This window comes from Aythya ferina, assembly GCF_964211825.1.
Source record: "Aythya ferina genome assembly, chromosome: Z".
Lineage (NCBI taxonomy): Eukaryota > Metazoa > Chordata > Aves > Anseriformes > Anatidae > Aythya > Aythya ferina.
In genome coordinates this window covers 77,392,495-77,411,774 of record NC_140299.1, presented here as the reverse complement: position 1 = coordinate 77,411,774, position 19,280 = coordinate 77,392,495, and the positions used below count along the sequence as shown (strand labels likewise).

Genomic DNA, 19,280 nt, shown 5'->3' with positions numbered 1-19,280 from the left:
CAGCAGATGAATAGTCCTTCTCTAACTAACTAACCAATGAATAAAAAAAGTAAATTGTAAAATACCCCACTTGCCATCAGATTTTTGTGACTTGAAGTGGTTACTCCTGATGGGCAAGAAACTAAACGAGTGTGACAGTCACAACTGATTACGTAAAATGTGGTGGGATTGTGCAGTTACTCTGGGGCTCCTCTGCTGTCACCAGTGCTCTGCATCCCAGGTTAGAGCTGTAAGGGAAGGACAGCAAAGGACATGATGTCTTTCAAGACCTGTATTTTGTGTAGAAGAATTAATTTTGACAATAGTGATGCAGATTTGCATGTTTGCTTATTCCCTAGAATCTAGATGTCTGAAGGGTTTGGTGTTGCAAAATTGATTTTAAGATTTAAATTTGTAGTTTCAGACCAGCACTTTACATACAGTGGTGTAAGAGTAGAGCTATAATCCATGCTTCCTTCTTCAAAATGTGTACATTATGAACTTTAGGACATTTTCATATTTTCACATCCAAAGGTTCTTACAGAGACAATACATTTATCATCTTACTTGAAATTGTCTTATACTAAGAACAAAACTAAACAACATCACAGCTACTTATTAGGCAACATCACAGACCAGGTGAATTTTGACTGAAGTGGCAAGAAGGCAGATAATACCCACTGACTATTTTCAGAAAAGAGTATGTCATTTCATAACACAGAAATTCACATTATACAGACATCAATACTATATATATGTAAATATATATATATATAGGTAAATTTTGGCAAAACAGAGCACATTAAATACTTCTCAATCTTTAGAAGACAAGCTATAAAATGCTACATGTGACACCAGAAACCAAGCTTCTACAGAATATGCACAAATACAAGGCAGATGTGTGGAACCACAAAACTCTAGATGGGAAGGAAAAACACCTTTTAGATAGAGACACTTAAAAACAGAGATATATACAATACCTCGGAGGCAAAAGTACATTTCTGGTTTGCAACAAATTCAGGCTTTTGCTTCAAATTAGGTAAAATGAGGACTTTGAATGCCCAGGCAAGTACCTGAGCTGCTGGATGGATTTCTTTAGCAATGTCTGAGCAGCAAGACAGAGCTTGTCCCAGGCAGGGGTTGTGCGACCATAAGCACAGAGCAAGACAAAAATCTGTCTCCAACCATCTGTATCCTGTCTTGAAAAGACACCTAGACCTGTGGCTGGGGAGAAGGATGATGTGCGTGTTCTGGAGATCAGGTTGTTGAGTCTGGAACTGCAGAAAGTAACAGAACCAACCCAGTGCTCATACCATACACACTCTGCCTTCTCCCTCTCCCCCCCACTTTTTTTTTTTTTTTTAATGTGTAAATTCCAGCTCTCAAGTAGCTCGATACACCCAAATTGTTTGACATGCCTCTCTGAGGCTGCAAGCAGGGTTTGGTGATTGTACACCAGATGAGAGGGAACCCGACCCCTGCAGGGCTCCGTGCTGGATCGCGGCCACGTGTCGTGAAGTCCAGCTCTCAGGCTCCGCGCTGCTGACTCCCGGTGGGCAGCAAGGCACCTCCAGTGGGCTCCCAGTCTTTGGGATTTCATGGGTGAAGCTACATATGCAACAGTACTCTGTGAGTTTCTTCTTAGTCTTTGAATTGCCTGTGAGCAAGATGCAGTGAGGCCACTGGAGCCAGAAGATGCTGCCGGCAGAGACTTGCCCATGCACAGGCGTGACACTGTCTGTGTCTGGGGTCTGTGGATACACACAGCTTGGCCACAGCCACCCTTTGATGTCCAGCATCACAGCCAAATGCTTCAAGTTCCCAAAATTCACTTGTACAACGTTTTTGGGTGGAGAAAGAGCCTATGTATTTGGGGAAATCTTGCAGGAACAGTATCTCCAACCCAAAAATGAGAACTTCAGTGCCTAACGTCCTTTGTAGATTCATCCTGTTGTGGGTAAGGTTTCAATGCTGTAGTTGAAAATATTATGAAAACAATGTAATAAACACTCCTCCATTTACAGAAAACAGTGTCACTTAGTTAGACAGGTAGTTAATCCTATCTTTTTACGCAGTATCTAAGATATTTAACTCACTCCAAGACAGCAAGCCTTATGTTACAGACCTGCTATCTTTTCAGAAGTGTAACAGCTAAATAGGTAGGCAAGTATGTACATAATGTAAGGATGTTATAAACCTTCATTTCTCCTGTTAAAAATTCAGTAATTGCCTTATCTGCTCAGTTTGCAAGGACTGCCTCCTTAGTAGTGTTTTTTTACTTTTGGTCTCCCTAGAGGAAGCAGCTACTGCTGGTAGTAAGTGTTTCTGCCCATAAGAAATCACCCCAGAAACCTTATTTAGGAAACTAATATCTGGAACTGGGGGGTGAGGATTCATATTCAGTGGTGGAAGAAAACCTGGCCTTGTCTGAGAAAAGTTATCCAACAACAAAGCCCCTGAACCCCGTCTTTCTAGAACAGTCTGATTTCTTCTGCTCAGGGGAAGAGGAGGCATGCTCTCAAATAATTCTCTAGAGCTTGGTAACAAAGAGTGAGATGCAGAGCTGATCTTCTTCTTTCCTATCACCGACTTCATGTCTTCCGCAGCAGCAGGACGTAGACTAGTAGTTAACTGAGAATCTGAGCTGTAATGATTTGCTCCTAAATTTCTTTTCTGGATAATACTGCTCAGGTCTGAAATGAAGCTGATCTGTCCTAAACTGGAATCCTTACCCACAGGAATCCCACTGGGGAAAAGCTTCTCTTCGCCGTAAAGAGTCTGAGAGTTTAACTCATCATATGATGATTTCTTCGATGCAGTTTGATCAATAGCTTTCAGTAAATGAGCAGCGTCTTTTATGTCAATACTTTGGTGTCTGGTAATGAACCTCTTTGACAAGGCAAGGCCATTGATTTTAAAAGAGAGCTCTTCTGGAGTTACATCCTGGATCTCTCCATGTAAAGAGGCAATTTTACTCTGGTGGAACAGCGGAGAGCTCTTCATCCAAGGTTCGGGATGCAGCTGCTGCACTTGTGCCAGCTTGGAGACTGCATTGGTTGGGCTGGAGTTTCTCAGTGAGACTGACTGAGACGGGTTGTCTGTGCTTCGGGGATGGTCCAGATCCTGAAAGCTGAAGACTGCACTTTTAGTCTCATTCAAGCTTGAAAGTGGGGGTGGAGATGTTTTCAGTTCTATTTCGGATGGGGACGTGCAGGCATCTGAGGAACTGTGCTCACTGAGGTCCACAGGAGGCACGTTTAAGTATTGTTTTGTTGTTTGCCTTCCTGATGGAGATTTGTCTGTTGTGATTATGATTACCTCTTTTCCTCTGTCTTTGCAGGCATTGAGAAGAACTTCCAGGGTCTCTTTGTCTTCAGAGTTTATTGCGTACACCAGCGCAGAGCTGTTGGAGTGATCTTGTAGGCTCGGGTCAGCTCCGCTTTTCAGCAGCAGAGAGACCACCTCAGGCCCTGCTTTTTCTAAGCAGGCATGCATCAAGGCTGTTTTTCCAGACTTGTCCTGTATGTTCGGATCTGCGTTGTTTTCCAGCAGGTATTTAACCATCTTTGCCTTGCTGACACTCTGGGCGTCCACGTGTTTCGTCTTACAAGCAACCATTAAAGGGGTTTCACCCCTGTCGTTGCTTTCGTTGATGTAGGCCCCCCCTTCCAGTAGCAGCCTGGTGAGGCGCAGTCGGCTCTGGTAGACAGCTCTGATCAGGGAGTTCCCCTCTGTCGGCAGCTCCACGGTCTCATTCATGGCACTTGTCTCTCAATCACACCTTCCTAGCTGCTGGAAAGAACACCTGGCGCTCAAAGAAGACAAGGAGGCACAAAAAGAAGGAAAAAAAAGGGTGGAGGGAGTGTGTCAGCTTTTTGAATTGCTCCTGTAAACTCACCGCTACTCTGTGACAAGAGGGAAGATAAGAAGGAAAAAAAAAAAAAAAAAGGGTAGTCTTGCCTCCTAAACTTCAAGAAACGCGCTAAAAATTTTAAACAATATTTGGCTACACTTAAAATATTTATGGATGCTTAATACACAGCTGTCACTTTTTATTTTTCAGGCTGCTGTTGCTTCTGTCACGGCCTGACAAACAAGCTGCAAAAAAAGTCGAATTCTCCACACTGTGATGGCTTTATACTTACTATACCCAAGTGGCTCTGCTGCAGTTGTACCGCTCCTGATTTGCGCCCGTGGAAGCAAGAACTGAATGAGCCCTGCAGCACATTTTTCACTGATATGAGTTACTCTGTCACATTCACTTTTTCTTTCTCATAAAATGACAGTGCTAAACATCTAGAAATTCGTGAGGAAAACCAAATTCCAAGGTATAACAAATAAGAAAAGCACAAGCACTCTTTGTTTGTTTATCTATGAAATAACCGTTAAATAGTCAGAAGATAAATACTAATGTCTTTTATAAAAAGTGGTAATATTTGGGGAAGCACGCTACCTTCCTTAGGCGGATTGGAAAACATACTAGTTTGAGTGAAACGGCATAAATGAAGTGATGCAGGGGCTATTGCATTTGTCACGAGGATCAGTAGGCTGAGAGGTGTCCACTGCCTGGGCACAAAGTATCAGCTCTAAAAGAAAAGAAGTATTTGATAGCATCAAAGAAAATCTGAAGGTTTCGCTTGAAAAAAAAAAAAAATGAGCTCAATGTGATGCAAATAATGAAAGGTCTCGTATGAATATACACTCACACACATGAAAACAAACAAAAAAATGCTTTTATTTATGTGATTGTTTACCTATGTGGAGGGAAAATCTTCAGAGCCAAAATAAAAATCAGTATTTAACAATGGGCAGAGCACTATAACACCAAGACAGGATACACATGGACATGAAAACTACTTGTTTATTTACAAGGTATAGCTAGAGAAATAAAAACATTTAATTGGCTTAACTGCAAAGAAAATGAACATATGCACTGTTATTTACCATTGAAAGCACTAGCAATATTTTGCTGAATAACTGAAAAGAAGCAACTTCATTCTGGTTTTCTTCAATATTGGAGTTTCACTTCGATTTCCAAAATCAAAGAAGAGTATCAACGTAGTTTGTTCTAAAAGTCCAATAAACAAAAAAAGTTAATTGAAGTACATAGACATGAGACTTTTATCCCAGATTCCCCCCACCATGCAGTTTCACTCCACAGCAACATGCTCCACAGGCAGAGGGGCGCTTGTTCAGTTGTGGTTTGTCAGCCACAATGTGAACAGTTAGCTCCGGGGCTTCACACTTACCGTGTGTTAATAAAACACTCAGCTATTATTGATATAGTCATTAGTTGTTGATGTGGTGTAATAAAGGTCATATACAGCAAGTATTTTAATAAGATACCACTAAATATTTGGAATTTCAGGGAAAAAAACAAAAAACAAAAAACATACACAAATGCATGTGATGGAGCAGTTTGAGTTTGATGGCATTCATTACTTTCTGGGCTTATGGTGGACACAAAGACTGATCATTATCTACACAGGACCAAAATCCTATCCTGAGAAATTAAGGGGGACCAAAGAGGGCCAGAATTTCTCTGTCCATTCTCAGGGGAGAAGATGTCCCACTACTGATCACTGGTGAGAATGGGGACGCCACTGTGGTACTATCACTTTTATTTATTTATTTTATTTTTATTGATAAAACACCTTTTAAAGTAATTGCACTCAAATTACTTTAAGGATTCATTCTATTATACTGGAAGTGCATGATTCAGTATTGTCTATCTCAGCTTTTGTTGATGTGCAAATCACTATTATGCAATGTACGTTTTTGACACATAAAACATTCAAGATTATTATTAGGTCTTTTTTATAAAAGTATCCAATACATTGGTGCATTTAGGTGTCCAGAAACAAGTTAAACAGAAATCACTTTTAGATAGCACACATGCTGGAATTCTGATGTGCTCTCCCTTATTTTTTCCATATCTGTAAGTCATTTGCAATTTCACATTTCTTTCATGTTTATCTAAGACTTTTCTGATACCGACCTGCTTGTGCTACCTAAGTGATGGTATGAAGCACTTACAGAAGTCTTTTCATCTACAGAAGTTCTTCTAAGGTGACTGGTCAATGCTAAGCCAAAAATGAGACTGTTTTTCTGGTATCTGACCAAATATCACCACCTGCTTAGCTGTCTCCATAGGCTTTACCTGGACTATTAATGTAAGAGGCATTAGAGTAAGAATAGCCTAAACCAATGGAATTTCAATGTTTGGAGTAGATTTTGCACTTGGAAGACCCTGTTTTGCCATAGCCCTCCTGCAGGGTCATTTAAAGCTCAATTTCTAAGCACCTTTTAACATCTTCAATAAACTGAGATCTGCAGAAGCTAGAAAAAGCATCCAAGACTCATTTTCCCATCCACGCTTAGACAGAATTGCTGTTAGAAAAAATGCAAAACAGAGTGTGAGGTGCTTACATCTTGTTATGATGGGATGATGCAAGTACCTAAATACAGACAGGATGCAGAATGCAGCATTGAAAGGAAAAAATCATTTGTAAGAGACTGCTTCTACCACTACCACCCCACTCCTGCTGTAAAGTAGGTAACTACACATACATAGACATACGCACGCCCAGACGAAAACTGATCAAGATTCATCTTTAAGCATCTCTTGACTTCACGGTGAGGAAGAAACGACTACAAGTCAGGCAGCATGTGTTCCCAGGACGCTGTATGAACCTGGTCTGGGGAAAGCCCAAAACAACAAAAAGAAAGTGTTACAGATTTGTAAGCGGAACAGTATAAAGCAGAATACATTCTTGAATGCTAGGTGAAATAACCACGACTTCACCCGGAGAATCCATCCATTGCAGGATAATGTGCTCAGAGCTGTGTCATCCCAAAATTGCCACTCTGGGAACAAAATGTAGCTGGACTTCTCTAAGACCCGGAGTGACACTGGTTCAATGGAAATGCATGTGCCACACCTGGACAGGGTACACCCCACTCCAAAACAAACAAACAAACAAACAACAAACAACCCACCCACAACACTTACAACTAGTTAAGTAGTTGAAGTGAAAGAACACTGTTCAAGCAATCTCCCGAAAATATTTAATCACTTGATAATCTATCACAGACTGATGCTAAACAAATTGGGACTACACATTCCTCAATCGTAATTATCTGTGATGCCAGGAACAACTGCATGTTACCGAGATCTCAGGAGTGGCACAGCTGCTTTTCAGCTGTGGAGATAACCTTGTGCCAAGCTGGCTGTTCAATGAATGATGAACTGTGCGACCTAGTTTATGACAGCAAATCACAGGCTGATCTGTCGGATTATTCACAAATTCCTGGTGTTCTTGTGCAAATCGTATTCCAGGAACACTCCTTCTGTCTGGGAAGAGATTTGTTCTGTTTTCAAAGAGCAAAGTTGTCCTGGAGACTGTTCTGAGATGAAGTAGCACAAAGCACCTTTCAGAATGAAAATCGATTTTCGAAAGCAATGATGGTTTGTACCCAAGGAGGGGCGAGGCAGTATTGTGGATTTGTTTTGGGTCCTATGGCAAGGTCTGGCTGGCAGATAACAAGCAATGATAATCTAGAGCCCTATTCTGATAAAGGCGTTGCTGCCATCAGAGCGGGAAAAGCCACTACAACATCTAAGTTTTAGCACTTGTACTCCTGTACGCCTTGCTTATTGGATCTGTAGGCAGCACTTAATTACTAGGAGAAACTCTGGCAGTGTTTCGTTACAGGCAACAGCAGAAACACTCACAAAGTTAAGGGGACAAAAGGCTCAGTGTTGAAACAAGCATACACACCAGCATTTCCACTAAGCAAAGGAGTGCTATGAAACAAGGCTATTGCAAAGCTATTCCTTCTTTTTTTCTTTTTTTTTCAAAGTTAAAGCCAAATTTTCTCAGTGTGCCCCAGCACTCTCTGAATCACACGTGAGCTTTCTCAGCAGTCCTCAGGGCATCGAAACCCCTCCAGTGACAGGAAGGGCATCGGTCCTCTGGAAAAGATGGGCTTGGAGGCTGGAAGAGCACAAACCTGTATCTGTGATTCCCACACCCATCCTAACTTTGTGGGCTCTCTGGGCCAGCACGACAAGCACCCTGATCTCCTACACCGTGCTGAGAGTTTATCCCGGCTGGAAATTACTTCTGAGTGGAAAAAAATCACCCCCACGACACCGCCACCCCCCTCCCTGAGCGCCACCACGCCTGCCGCCCTCCCAAGCGCTATGTCCCACCGCGAGACCTGGAAGGAAATAAAAATAAAAATAAAAACATAAAAACAACCTGTGGGACGAGCAACTTCTCCGCAGAGCCGGCAGGGAGAGCGCACCCGTAACACGCCGAAAGCTCCCGTCCAGAGCCGGCCGCGGGAGCCCCCCCGGCCCCGCTCCCCTCGTTACCTGCCCCCGCCGCCGCTCCTCGGCCGGGCCCCCAGCGCCGTCCCATCCCCTCCCAGCCCAGCCGGGTGGCAGGAAGGCGCAGAGCCGAGAGATTTATTATTATTTTTTTTTTTAAAAAAAGGTGCGGGTCCCGCCCGCTTTATAAACCGGCTGGCTGCCGGCAGAAAGCCCCGCGGGCATGGCGCAGGGCGGAGCGAGCTCCCCGCCGCCGAGCTGCCCGCCCTGCCCAGCCCAGCCCAGCCCAGCCCGGCTTGTCCCGGCCCGGTCTCCTCATGGCGATGTCTTCCCTCCTTCCTTCCCTCCCTCCTCAGCCCCACAGCCTCTGCCAAGCGGCTTGCCCCACGGCACAGGGCACCCCGCCATGCCCGGGACCCCCCGGCCCCACCACAGTGCAGGCGGGAGGAGAACATGGCCGGCACCCCTGTGGTGGCGCCTTCAGCTGTGGTTACCCGTCCCCTCGTGTGTGAGGAAGAAAAGAAACAAGAAGCAACCCTCCATAAACATTTCACCCCCTTGACGCTTACTACTGCCCTACTTACTACATGAGTTGATTGGTGTTTAATAATTTGACAGGTTTCATAATTTGCGGGCTGCCCGTGGCTAGCTTCCAAGGCGGGCTCAAGGGGCAACCTTCAGCCACCCCACCTGGAGCTATGCCCAGATCCTGATGGAAACGCTACAGCTTTTGATGCCAAAAGGCATCAAAATGCATCAAATTTTGATGCATTTCGAACATAAGTCTGTCCCTAGAGTACCATTAAGTGAAAATGATCACCTAGGGATGAACAAGAAATGGAGAAATTTGTCTGAGGTCTTTTTTGTTGCAGCCTGAAGAGATTCTTCCTTTGAGTGTACTCAACTTTTACTCTGCAATAATCACCAGCTACTTCAAATGGCAAAACTGCTGAAGGAAAAAGGGGTTTGGCTGCTATTTGTTTGTGGGAGGTCTAAGAATTTTGTGATTTCATAAATTGCCTTACTTATCTCACACAGCTTCTTCAATATTAAGCAAGCCCAAATCCAACCAGAGGGTTATATATTTCATGACATTTTTTTTTTTTTGCTTCTGCAGAAACTTGTGGACACAGTTGGAGATGAAGGCCACCGTGTCAATATGGGTTTACCTTGTATCACAGATTTTCTCTCTGCTGCTTGCGCTTTGCCAGAAGCAATCTAGTCAAAGCATGCCAGGAAAGATGTCTTCTTTTACTGATACTTGGCGTTGCCTAACAATCAATGAACCTCAAAGCAAATAAGCCCCAGTGGTTGGGATTGTCTTGGGTTGCAGGCAAACTAAAAAGTTTGTCTGCAACTCCACTTCCGTGCAACATTACTTTATACAGATTTGTCTCCTGACAGGTAGGCTATGTTATATTTTCCAGAGTGGCTAGGACAGCCAGAGCACCAGAGAAGCCTCAGTAAGAAACAGTTATTCCAGCAAAATCAATGTGTGATTTCTTTAATACAAACTCAGAAAAAAAAAAAAAAAAAAAGTTACAAAACAAAAAAGTCCTATCAAATAGAATGCATTCTCACAGCTACAATGTATTTTTCTGAGGTTATTTGAGGATATAAGATACCAGAATGTGTCCAGAGGAGGGCAACAAAGAGTGTGAATGGGCCTGACTAAGGAGGAGTGCCTGAGTTCCTTTGGTTTGTTCAGCTTAGATGAGACAGAGGTGACCTCACGGCAGCTTACAGCTTCCTCACCAGAGGGAGCAGAAGGGGAGGCAAGGTACTGAGCTCCTCTCTCTGGTGATTGTTACAGAATCACAAAATGGATGGGACTGGAAGGGACCTCTGGAGGCCAGCTGGTCCTACCCACCTGCAGGGCAACCTGCTCAAGGTGGGCAATCTACACCACTGCTCAGTCACCTGCACAGTAAATAACTAGTTCTTGATGTTCAGATATAATCTACTGTCTTTCAATTTGTGAACATTGCCTCTTGTCCTGTCCCTTGGCACCACTGAGAAGAGCCAGGCTCTGCCTTCTCTGCACTCTCCCTTGGGGTATTTGTATACATCAATACAAATGAACCCCCAAATCTTCTCTTCTCTAGACTGAAGAGCCTCAGTTCTCTTAGCCTTTCCTCCTAGGACAGATGCTTCAGGCCCTTTATCATCTTCATGGCCCTTTGTTGGAATCTCTCCTGGACACAGCATTCCAGGTGCAAAGGAGAAGGGAAGGAACACCCCCCTTGACCTGCTGCAATGCTTTGCCTAATGCAGCCCAGATACCTTTTGTCTTCTTTCCTTCAAGGGCACAGTGCTGGCTTGTGGTCAGCTTGGTGTCCACCCAGTTCCTTTTCTGCCAAGCTGCTTCCCAGATGGGTGGCCCCTAATATATATATTTTTGATCCTCCTTAGGCAGTGCAGAACATTACACTTATAGGATCATGGAATCACCTAGGTTGAAAAAGACCTTCAAGACCATCAAGTTTGACCATCTGCCTGACCTATTGACCTCCCATCACTGAACCATGTCCCTTAGTACCGCATCCACGTCTCTTAAATACCTTCGGGGACGGGGACTCCACCATTTCCATGGGTGGCCTGTTCCAATGCTTGACCACCCTATGCATGAAGAAATTCTTCTTAATGTCCAATATAAAACTCCCCTGGCACGAATTTAAACTGTTTAATAGAATCATAGGACAGTTTGGGTTGGAAAGGACCTTAAAGACCATCTAGTTCCAACTCCCTGACATAGGCGAGGATGCCCCAGATGTGGACGCAGTACTCCAGGTGGGACCTCACGAGGGCAGAGCAGCAAGAAACAATCACCTCCCTCAGCTTTCTGGCCTCTCCTCTGTTGATGCAGCCCACGATGCAGATGGCCTTCTGGGCTGCAAGCGTGCACTGCTGGCTCATGTCAAAAGTTTTTGCCCTCCAGAACCCCCAGGTCCTTCTTCACAGTGCTGCTCTCAAGGAGTTCTTCTCCCAGTCTGTGCTGATATCTGGGATTGCCCCAGCCAAGTGCACATTGTACTTGGGTTTGAATCTCATTAGGTTCACCATGTCTCCAGCCTGTCCAGGTCCCTTTGGATGGCATCTCTTCCTTCTGTTATATCAACTGCACCACTCAGCTTGGTGTCATCTGCAAACTTGCTGAGGATCTGCTCAATCCCATCACCTGTGTCATTGATGAAGATATTGAAACGCACCAATCCCAAGACAGACCCCAAGGGACTCTGCTAGTCGCCAGCCTCCACCTGGACATAGAGCCATTAATCGCCACTCTCTGGGTGTGGCCACCACGCCAAGTCTTAATCCACCAGATGGTCTACCCTTCCAATCCATGTCTTTGCAATTTGGAGATCAGGATGTTGTATGGGACCGTGTCAAAGGCCTTACAGAAGTCCAAGCAGACGACATCAGTCAGTCTTCCCTTGTCGACTGATGCAGTCACTCCATCACAGAAAGCCACCAGATTGGTTGGGCACAATTTGCCCTTGGTGAAGCTATGCTGTCTGTCTCAGATCACCTCTTTGTCTTGCATGCACGCTAACACTGATTCCAGGAGGATCTGTTGAATGATCTTGCCAGGTATATAGGTGAGACTCACCGGTCTGTAGTTCCCTGGGTCCTCCTTTCTACTCTTTTTATAAATGTGAGTGATGTTTCCCTTTTTCCAGTCACCAGGGCTCCTCTTGATCGAGCAGCCTGTAGTAGACTCCAGCCACAAGATGTCCTTTGTTGGTCCAGTCCTTAATTTTTACCCACAGGCTCTCAACCTGCTCTTGGCTGTTTCTTAGAGGGAACTCTTCATAATTTCTCCATTTCTTAACACAGAGGGCAAATACCCCACTCTTCATTCGTTGTCTGTCTCTCCTGTAAATCTTGCAGCCCTCTGTCCCGATGTTCCAGCTGTGTGATTTATCCCACCATGTTGCCATGATAGCAATTAGGTTATAGTTTTCTAATTGCACTGCGGCTTCCAGCTCCCTCTGCTTGTTTCCCATGCTGCGTGCATTGGTGTAGAGGCACTTCAGCTGAGCTATGGGCTGCGTCCAGTCTCCTTCTCCTGATTATTCGTGAAAAAGTTAAACAAATTCGGCCACAAGATTGAGCCCCAGCTCATGCCCCTGGTGACCAGCCACCAGCTGAACTGAACTCATCGCTAGGACTCTCTGAGCCAGACCATCCAGCCAGCCCTTCATCCAGCAAGCTGCCCATCTGTCCGAGTCATGAGCAGCCAGTTCCTCCAGGAGAATACTGTGAGAAATGATGTCAAACATCTTCACCTTGCTGAAGCCGTGCTGACTACTCCTTACCACCTCACCGGACTAGTTTATCTGCTGGGTGTCCCCAGTGATGCTTAGGGACTGCTCTTAAGAGGATTTCCTGCAGTTATCCCTGATATTCCACGGGTATTTTCTTGGAGTGCCGACTATCACAAAAGCCCACTGCGACGGTTTCACGCAACGCTGTGGGGAAGTTTTGTCTGCCTTTCGTCACTGCGACTTTCTGCAGTGAGGACACGACAGCTGTCTCCCCTGCAAACAGTGTTAATTGTGGGGTCTGTAGTGCCTTATTGTGCAAGATCCTGTACTCATCTGTTTAAAAAGGCAGCTGCTGCCTCAAAGACTTTGTCATCTTGGCATATAAAAGACAACAGGTGAATGCAGTAAACAAATAGGGGAGCTGAGGGCAAAGTAACAGCGAAACAATCAGGCATGTTCTGTATAATAAGCGGCAGTCACAGGGCACCAGCAGCCTTGATGCTATGAAGGGCTTTTTTAGGCATCACAGGAGATAAGTTTCCAGGAGGAATGTGAAGGAGATTTGTACCGTTCTACTTTTCAGAGGACATGACAGGATTGGTTAGGCACAGGCATGACTAAGAGCTGGGTGAATTGTAAGAATAAGCTACTAAAACAAACAGCATCCCAAGGGCAGCTTCTTCAGTTACTCTTTAACCTCGTCTTTCAAAAACTAAGCTGGGAGAATGTCCACAGATTTATTTTATTTTATTTTATTTCTTTTCCCCCCTGTGTTGTGATTCTAATTATCTTTGTTTTCTTTTATTCTCTGCACCTCACCCACATTGTTAATACTCTTTCCATACCAAGCAGCCTGAGATGGGCATGTATATCGAACACCCACTCTTCAGGAAGGTTACTGCTCTTCTCAGACCTGCTTTTGTGTGAATTATATAAGGTACGGAGGCGGTGTGCGCTGCTGTATGGTTCATCAATTCTGCTGCTTGGGCATCTTCGCTTGTGTGGTTTCTGCAGCTCTCATGTACACTTTCTTATTGTGCCTCCTGTCCTTGCTCGCATTGTATTGTTGTGCTTATGATAGCCAGCATAAATCTTCTGCAAAGAGAGTGTGTCACACCCATTCTTAGAAGAGCACTTTTAGAAAGATAATTAGATTATTTTTTTTTAAATGCATGTCACAACTTCCTCAATTTTGCTACTTTTAATTAGGTATAAAAACAAGTATTGATATCAAGAAGTTAATTTTTATGTTAACAGTGAAGATGGGTGGAAAGCCAGAGTAGGGAATACAGCAATGCAGTCCAAGGTTTATTCAAAAGTGCAGAAGATGTTTGCATATGCACATGACATATTAGCCTGCTACACTTTTTCATATCTCTCTCAGGATTTCTATCTACCCAGACCTTTTTTAATATTTCACTGACATTTGGGCTAGCTACATATCTACCAGGGGAAAGTTTTATGGTCATAGCATACTAATATTTGTTTTAATTAACCAAAATGTTCCACTGCATTGATTCTTGATAAACTTTTGTTCAAATACAGGCAGGTAGACAGTAGAACTAAAGGAACACACTTCATCTTATGGTAGCCTGCTCAGCAAGCTGCTGGAAAGCCAGAGCTGGAATGCAGACCTCGAGCCCAGGATCTTTGTTTTGGGAAGGTGGCTTCAGACCTTCAGTCCAGGCTGTGCAGCCGGGAGTCTGGGCACAACAGTGAGACCTGGCGGGGTTTCTGAGCACCACTGAGGTTTGGGGGAAGGTGGCTGCTTCATCGTGTTCAGGTGTGGAGAGGAGAATGGAAATATCCTCATCTGAAACAAAAAATATCGTGGATTTTTATTTCCATGGGAAACTGTAAGCACTTTGGTTGTCACATCTATTTGGAGAACTCATTAAAACCATCCTGTGCTGACCAACCTTAGCCTACACCAGAAAAATCAATTAAAACGAAGAAGGGCCTATACATGCTTACTGTATATAATTAAATCTATATTTATGCGTTACTGTGTAAATCATTGAACAGTACCATACAAGTCACTCTACTATTTTGTAATATATTGGTACTTTTTTTTTCCTTTTTTTTTTTCTTTTCACTAAACTGTGAACAAATGACAAAATAGAAAGAGTACCTTACTAGGTTTGGTTTTGGTGAATAAAAAAAAACACCAATAACAACACTGAAATTAATGTAATCGTAATTTGGTACCTAAGTTAGTGCATTTTAAAACATGTACAGAGACAGCTGTTTACCGTGCAGGAACTGTTTGCCGAGAGGAATGCAATGATACTTTGTAAGTAATAGGATTTCTTAAAAATTCTTTCATTAATTTCAGCAGGTACAGCTGCTTGCTGGTTTAAAATAATGAAAAGGAATTATGTTCGTGATCTAGAGATGTCACTGTAGTGGCTTACAAGCCAAGAAAGGGGGCAGAGGCAGGAGGCAGGGTACAGAGGAATGCTGTTTTGTTTCAACACTAGTAAGCAAAAACAAACAAAGAAATTAGGGCTCCACTAGCCACACAAAGTGGGGCTCACACAAAGCCACAACTCTGCGCATCGTACAAAATCTAGAGTAAAATGTTATTGCTTTATTGGTTCCTTTACTTGGCTAATTTTGACTTTGAGGTGTACTTTATGCTGTACTTTCTTTGCTAGATCAGTCGCTTGGAGTGATCATACCAGGCAAGAGCTCCAAGACAGGTCCTTTTGACCTGGTCTGGTGTGACCTCTTCAGCTTCAGTGAGTCAGCACCAGAAGTGATACTTCTGATTTCTTTCAGGCACGTTTTAATTATGTAGTTATGACATGGAAGCTTCGTTCTCAAACAATATGCTCTCTGAAGTGTTTGGTGTATTTTGGCTAATTACTTCAATTAAAAAAAATAATAATGACTATGCATGGGAATTTGTCATGTGGTACTGGCAGGAATAATTATCACTGGTGAGGTAGCAGAAGTCCTTAAAACAATTTGAGAGACTACATTGCACTGAAATGTCCGGTTCCACAAGTGCATCCATTTGCAACACTGTGCAACACACGTGCTGGACTCCTAATCGCTGTAAGTCAGCAGGTCTGTAGGACAACCCTCTTTTGGCAGGGTTATTTCTTTGTGTATGAACCAGATGCTACTAATCCATGCACATGTCCACAGAGCTGGTACTTTCTTATAAATGTGTTCAGAAAAATTGAAAATACATTGTGAAAGAAGTATTTTTAAATGTTTTGACACAATAATGTTAGGCATATTGGTAAAGTAAAATGGTGCAAAACATGCTTTTTACTATATAATAAGGACTTATTTCTATATTGTGATTCTAGTTAGAAGGAAAAATCAAATAATGGTTCAAGACATCAACTGCTAGTTTCTATGTTTACGGGCCTGTTTGAAATTCATGTACTAGTGATTTTCAATTCCATCTGAATCTTTTACACTATGATAAGGAAAACTGTACACTCACTGTTTGATTTCCATTTTTTTTTTTTTTTTTTATCTTCCGAGAGCTTATTTATCTTTTATCTATTTATCTATCTATCTATTTATTTATTTATTTTAGCAGTCCAAGCAGTAATTTGTCCATTACATGAAGAATCTAGACTTCCTTCATATGAGGATAAATAAGTTACTCAAAGAAAGTCACAAGTACTTTCATTACAGGAGAAAGTTTTCTGTACCCTATGTGAACTGCAGGAGTTCCTATGGGTACTTGGAATTTCATACTAGTATTAATACATAATGGATTATGCAGTAGAGAACAGTAGAACTGCTGTATGACAAAAGCAACAGCATCTACATGATCCCATCCGAAAGAGAACCATAATTTGATGGACACTGGGACTCAATACTTTAAAGACATCGATTTTAAGTGACAGAATTAGCAATATGCACAGCAGGACTTGGTGAGGAAAGAACTCAACTACAGAATGCCTTCTTAATTGGCTAAATAGCAAAGACAAATAAAGAAAATTTAAATCAAAATCAAGAAAATCAATTCTTTCAGAACTAAGTATGCTAAAGTCATGACCTTTTCCACCTAGGATTCTTGATTCAAATTTTAACCTTTCTGAACAAAACCAAAGAAGATCAAACAGAGTGATCAAAACTCACTTCTTCCACTTACGAAAATGAAGCTCTCTTTCAAGCTAATTTCACAAGAAATAGTTTTCAGGAGATTTTGTTTTATTTTATTTATTTTTTATTTTATTTATTTTTTATTTTATTTTATTTTATTTTATTTTATTTTATTTTATTTTATTTTATTTTATTTTATTTTATTTTATTTTGTTTTATTTATTTTATTTTAATTTTATTTTTCCTGTGCTTTGTAACCTACTGTTACATTGCAGAAAAACTTCTGGACTAATGTGTTCCTTAGTGCAAAGTCCAAGTGCACAAGCTTCGGTGGAATTAGTGGTGAGGTTAATTTTGTTTTCAGCTAATTATTCTTACTTGTGAGGTATATCTTAATATTTGTCTCTTTTCTATTTTTAATTACTGCATGGATACATGCAGTATTTTCAAATACTGCACAGAGGGGAATGAGAAGTAGAAACCAGCTGAGATGTTCATGGCTGGGAGCAGGCATCCTCCATGAGCATGTTCCAGATATGCTCTTCCATGGCATGTGTCCACAGGAAGTTAATGTCAAATTATTCAAGGTTTTAAAGCTGCTCAGAGGAATGAGACAGTTTCCACCAACCTGACATTGTCCTCAGTTAATCATGGATCCCATGGTGGTGCAGTTTTATAGCTGAGGAATACAGGTATGATCCTGGAGACAAATAATCCTCCTGTGCTTCCACAGCTTATGTAGCAGTTCTCTTCTGTGAGCGTGTTGAATGGACCAGCCTGGAGCCAGAGAGAGCATGATCGAATTTCTGGGGCATTTAGGACACTGGTGGACATCTCATCCAGGTCTAGCTGAAGACTGATGATATTACGGCTCCTGTTTGGTCATCACTAGGAGCTGCTGGCCCAGCTGTACCAGTAGAAAGGACCACTTGAGTATTTCCTGAAAAAAAGTCTCAAGAGTGTAACCAGGAGAAAGACTCGGAGTTTGAAAGCTTGTCTGTTCTCTCTCTGACCATGTCAGTTAATCTAATAAAAGACATCTTACAAACTTTGCTTACATAGAACCACAGAATCACAGAGTCAATAAGGTTAGAAAAAACCTCCAAGCTCATCTGGTCCAACCATCCCCCTACCACCACTGTCACCCACTAAACCATGTCCCTAAGCACCACGTCCAACCTCTCCTTGAACACCCCCAGGGATGGTGGCTCCACTCCAATGCCTGACTGCTCTTTCTGAGCAGAAATGTCTCCTCATTTCCAACCTGAACCCTCCCGGCACAACTTGAGGCCATTCCCTCTGGTCCTATCACTAGTTACCTGTGAGGAGAGGCTGACCCCCAACTCCCCACACCTTCCTTTTATATAGCTGTAGGAGCAATGAGGTCTCCCCTCAGCCTCCTCTTCTCCAGACCAAACACCCCCAGTTCCTCAGCCGCTCCTCACAGGCCTTGTGTCCCAGGCCCTTCACCAGCTTTGTAGCCCTGCTCTGGACACGCTCCAGGGCCTCGATGTCCTTCTTGTAGTGAGGGGTCCAAAGCTGAACACAGCACTCGAGGTGCGGCCTCACCAGAGCAGAAAAGAAAAGGCCAAGAAAAGCTAGTAGGTTCCTCATGTGGAGCTATAGAAATGTCTGCTTTCCACCAAGAGGAGCAGAAGGCCAGCTTGGGCACAGTGCTAAGTCTTAGGCTACTGGATACTCTGGGATAGGACTTGTGCTTTCAGATGTAGCTTGGGCACCTCAGGATAAGATTTTGTATCTTAGGATTTCAGTGTGGCTGACAAATGCAGTTACTGAAACATCCAAATTCCGAAAATTCTTCACTTCTCAAGTTCTTTGTCACATCATCTCACAAGTGCTGTACCCAGGGGCAGTTTGACAATGTTCCCACTGTAATAATTTTACTTAGAGAGCAAACTAACACAAGAAACTGTGTAATCCTTCTAGAAAAAAAAAAATCCTTTTTTTTTTTTTTTTTTTTTTTCCCTACCTCTCTTTCCCCATTTTCACTCTTTTGTTCCACGACCTGCCTCTTCAGAAAATTTTTATGAGTGCACCTTGACTTGGTAGGCTTTATCCCCCCAGTCCTGCTGGGCAAGCAGATACAGCTAAAGCATGACTGTATAATAAGGCAAGTGCCTTCTAGTTTTCTTCTAGACTCCTCTTAGCCACCTCATTTTCTGCACTGATGGACAATCAACCTTTTCCATAGCCTTTTCCCCCTCTCCAAATCAGCTGATATCAGCTTCAAATCAGCTCATATCTTCCTTTTCCATTAGCACTGCTTTTAAGCCCTTCAGAATTATTTTGGTTTTAGGTTTAAGCCTTCAACAAATTTGCTGCAGTCTGATGAAGACAACATGGTTATCTGGTCCCAATTAGGAGCTCATGTCAAATGCTCTTGATGCTTTCCTTAGATAACATGCATAAGCTAATAATTGCCATTTTTCCTTTCGCGATTTCTCCTTGTGTTCTGTGTATATACTAATAATATTCTGCTGTCTAAATTAGGAAACTCATATTACTTAGTACGTACCATTTTTTTTTTTTTTTCTCCATAGATTGTTCTCCATGACAGAGATTTGTTGTTGGAATGTTCCCAGTTCTGTCCTTGAATACACCCGGGC

At 42.8% G+C, this 19,280-nt stretch overlaps 1 protein-coding gene across 6 annotated transcripts; it reads right to left on the bottom strand.

Moving 5' to 3' along the window:
* Nucleotides 1-1,308: 1,308 nt before the first annotated feature.
* On the bottom strand, nucleotides 1,309-8,475 carry ANKRD34B (ankyrin repeat domain 34B). 6 transcript variants are annotated; one of them, XM_084503937.1, is made up of 5 exons: nucleotides 8,360-8,475; nucleotides 6,550-6,677; nucleotides 4,924-5,047; nucleotides 4,433-4,565; nucleotides 1,309-3,784 (listed from the first exon to the last, which is right to left on the bottom strand). In XM_084503937.1, the coding sequence occupies exon 5, from the start codon at nucleotides 3,736-3,738 to the stop codon at nucleotides 2,191-2,193; it is 1,548 nt and encodes a 515-aa protein (XP_084360063.1). In that variant the 5' UTR covers nucleotides 3,739-3,784; nucleotides 4,433-4,565; nucleotides 4,924-5,047; nucleotides 6,550-6,677; nucleotides 8,360-8,475; the 3' UTR covers nucleotides 1,309-2,190. The 6 variants fall into 6 exon arrangements, 5 of the variants coding, with proteins under 5 accessions (XP_084360063.1, XP_084360066.1, XP_084360065.1 ...); XM_084503940.1 differs by having other exon boundaries at nucleotides 6,560-6,677; XM_084503939.1 differs by lacking the exon at nucleotides 8,360-8,475 and adding an exon at nucleotides 8,244-8,339.
* Nucleotides 8,476-19,280: the final 10,805 nt, after the last annotated feature.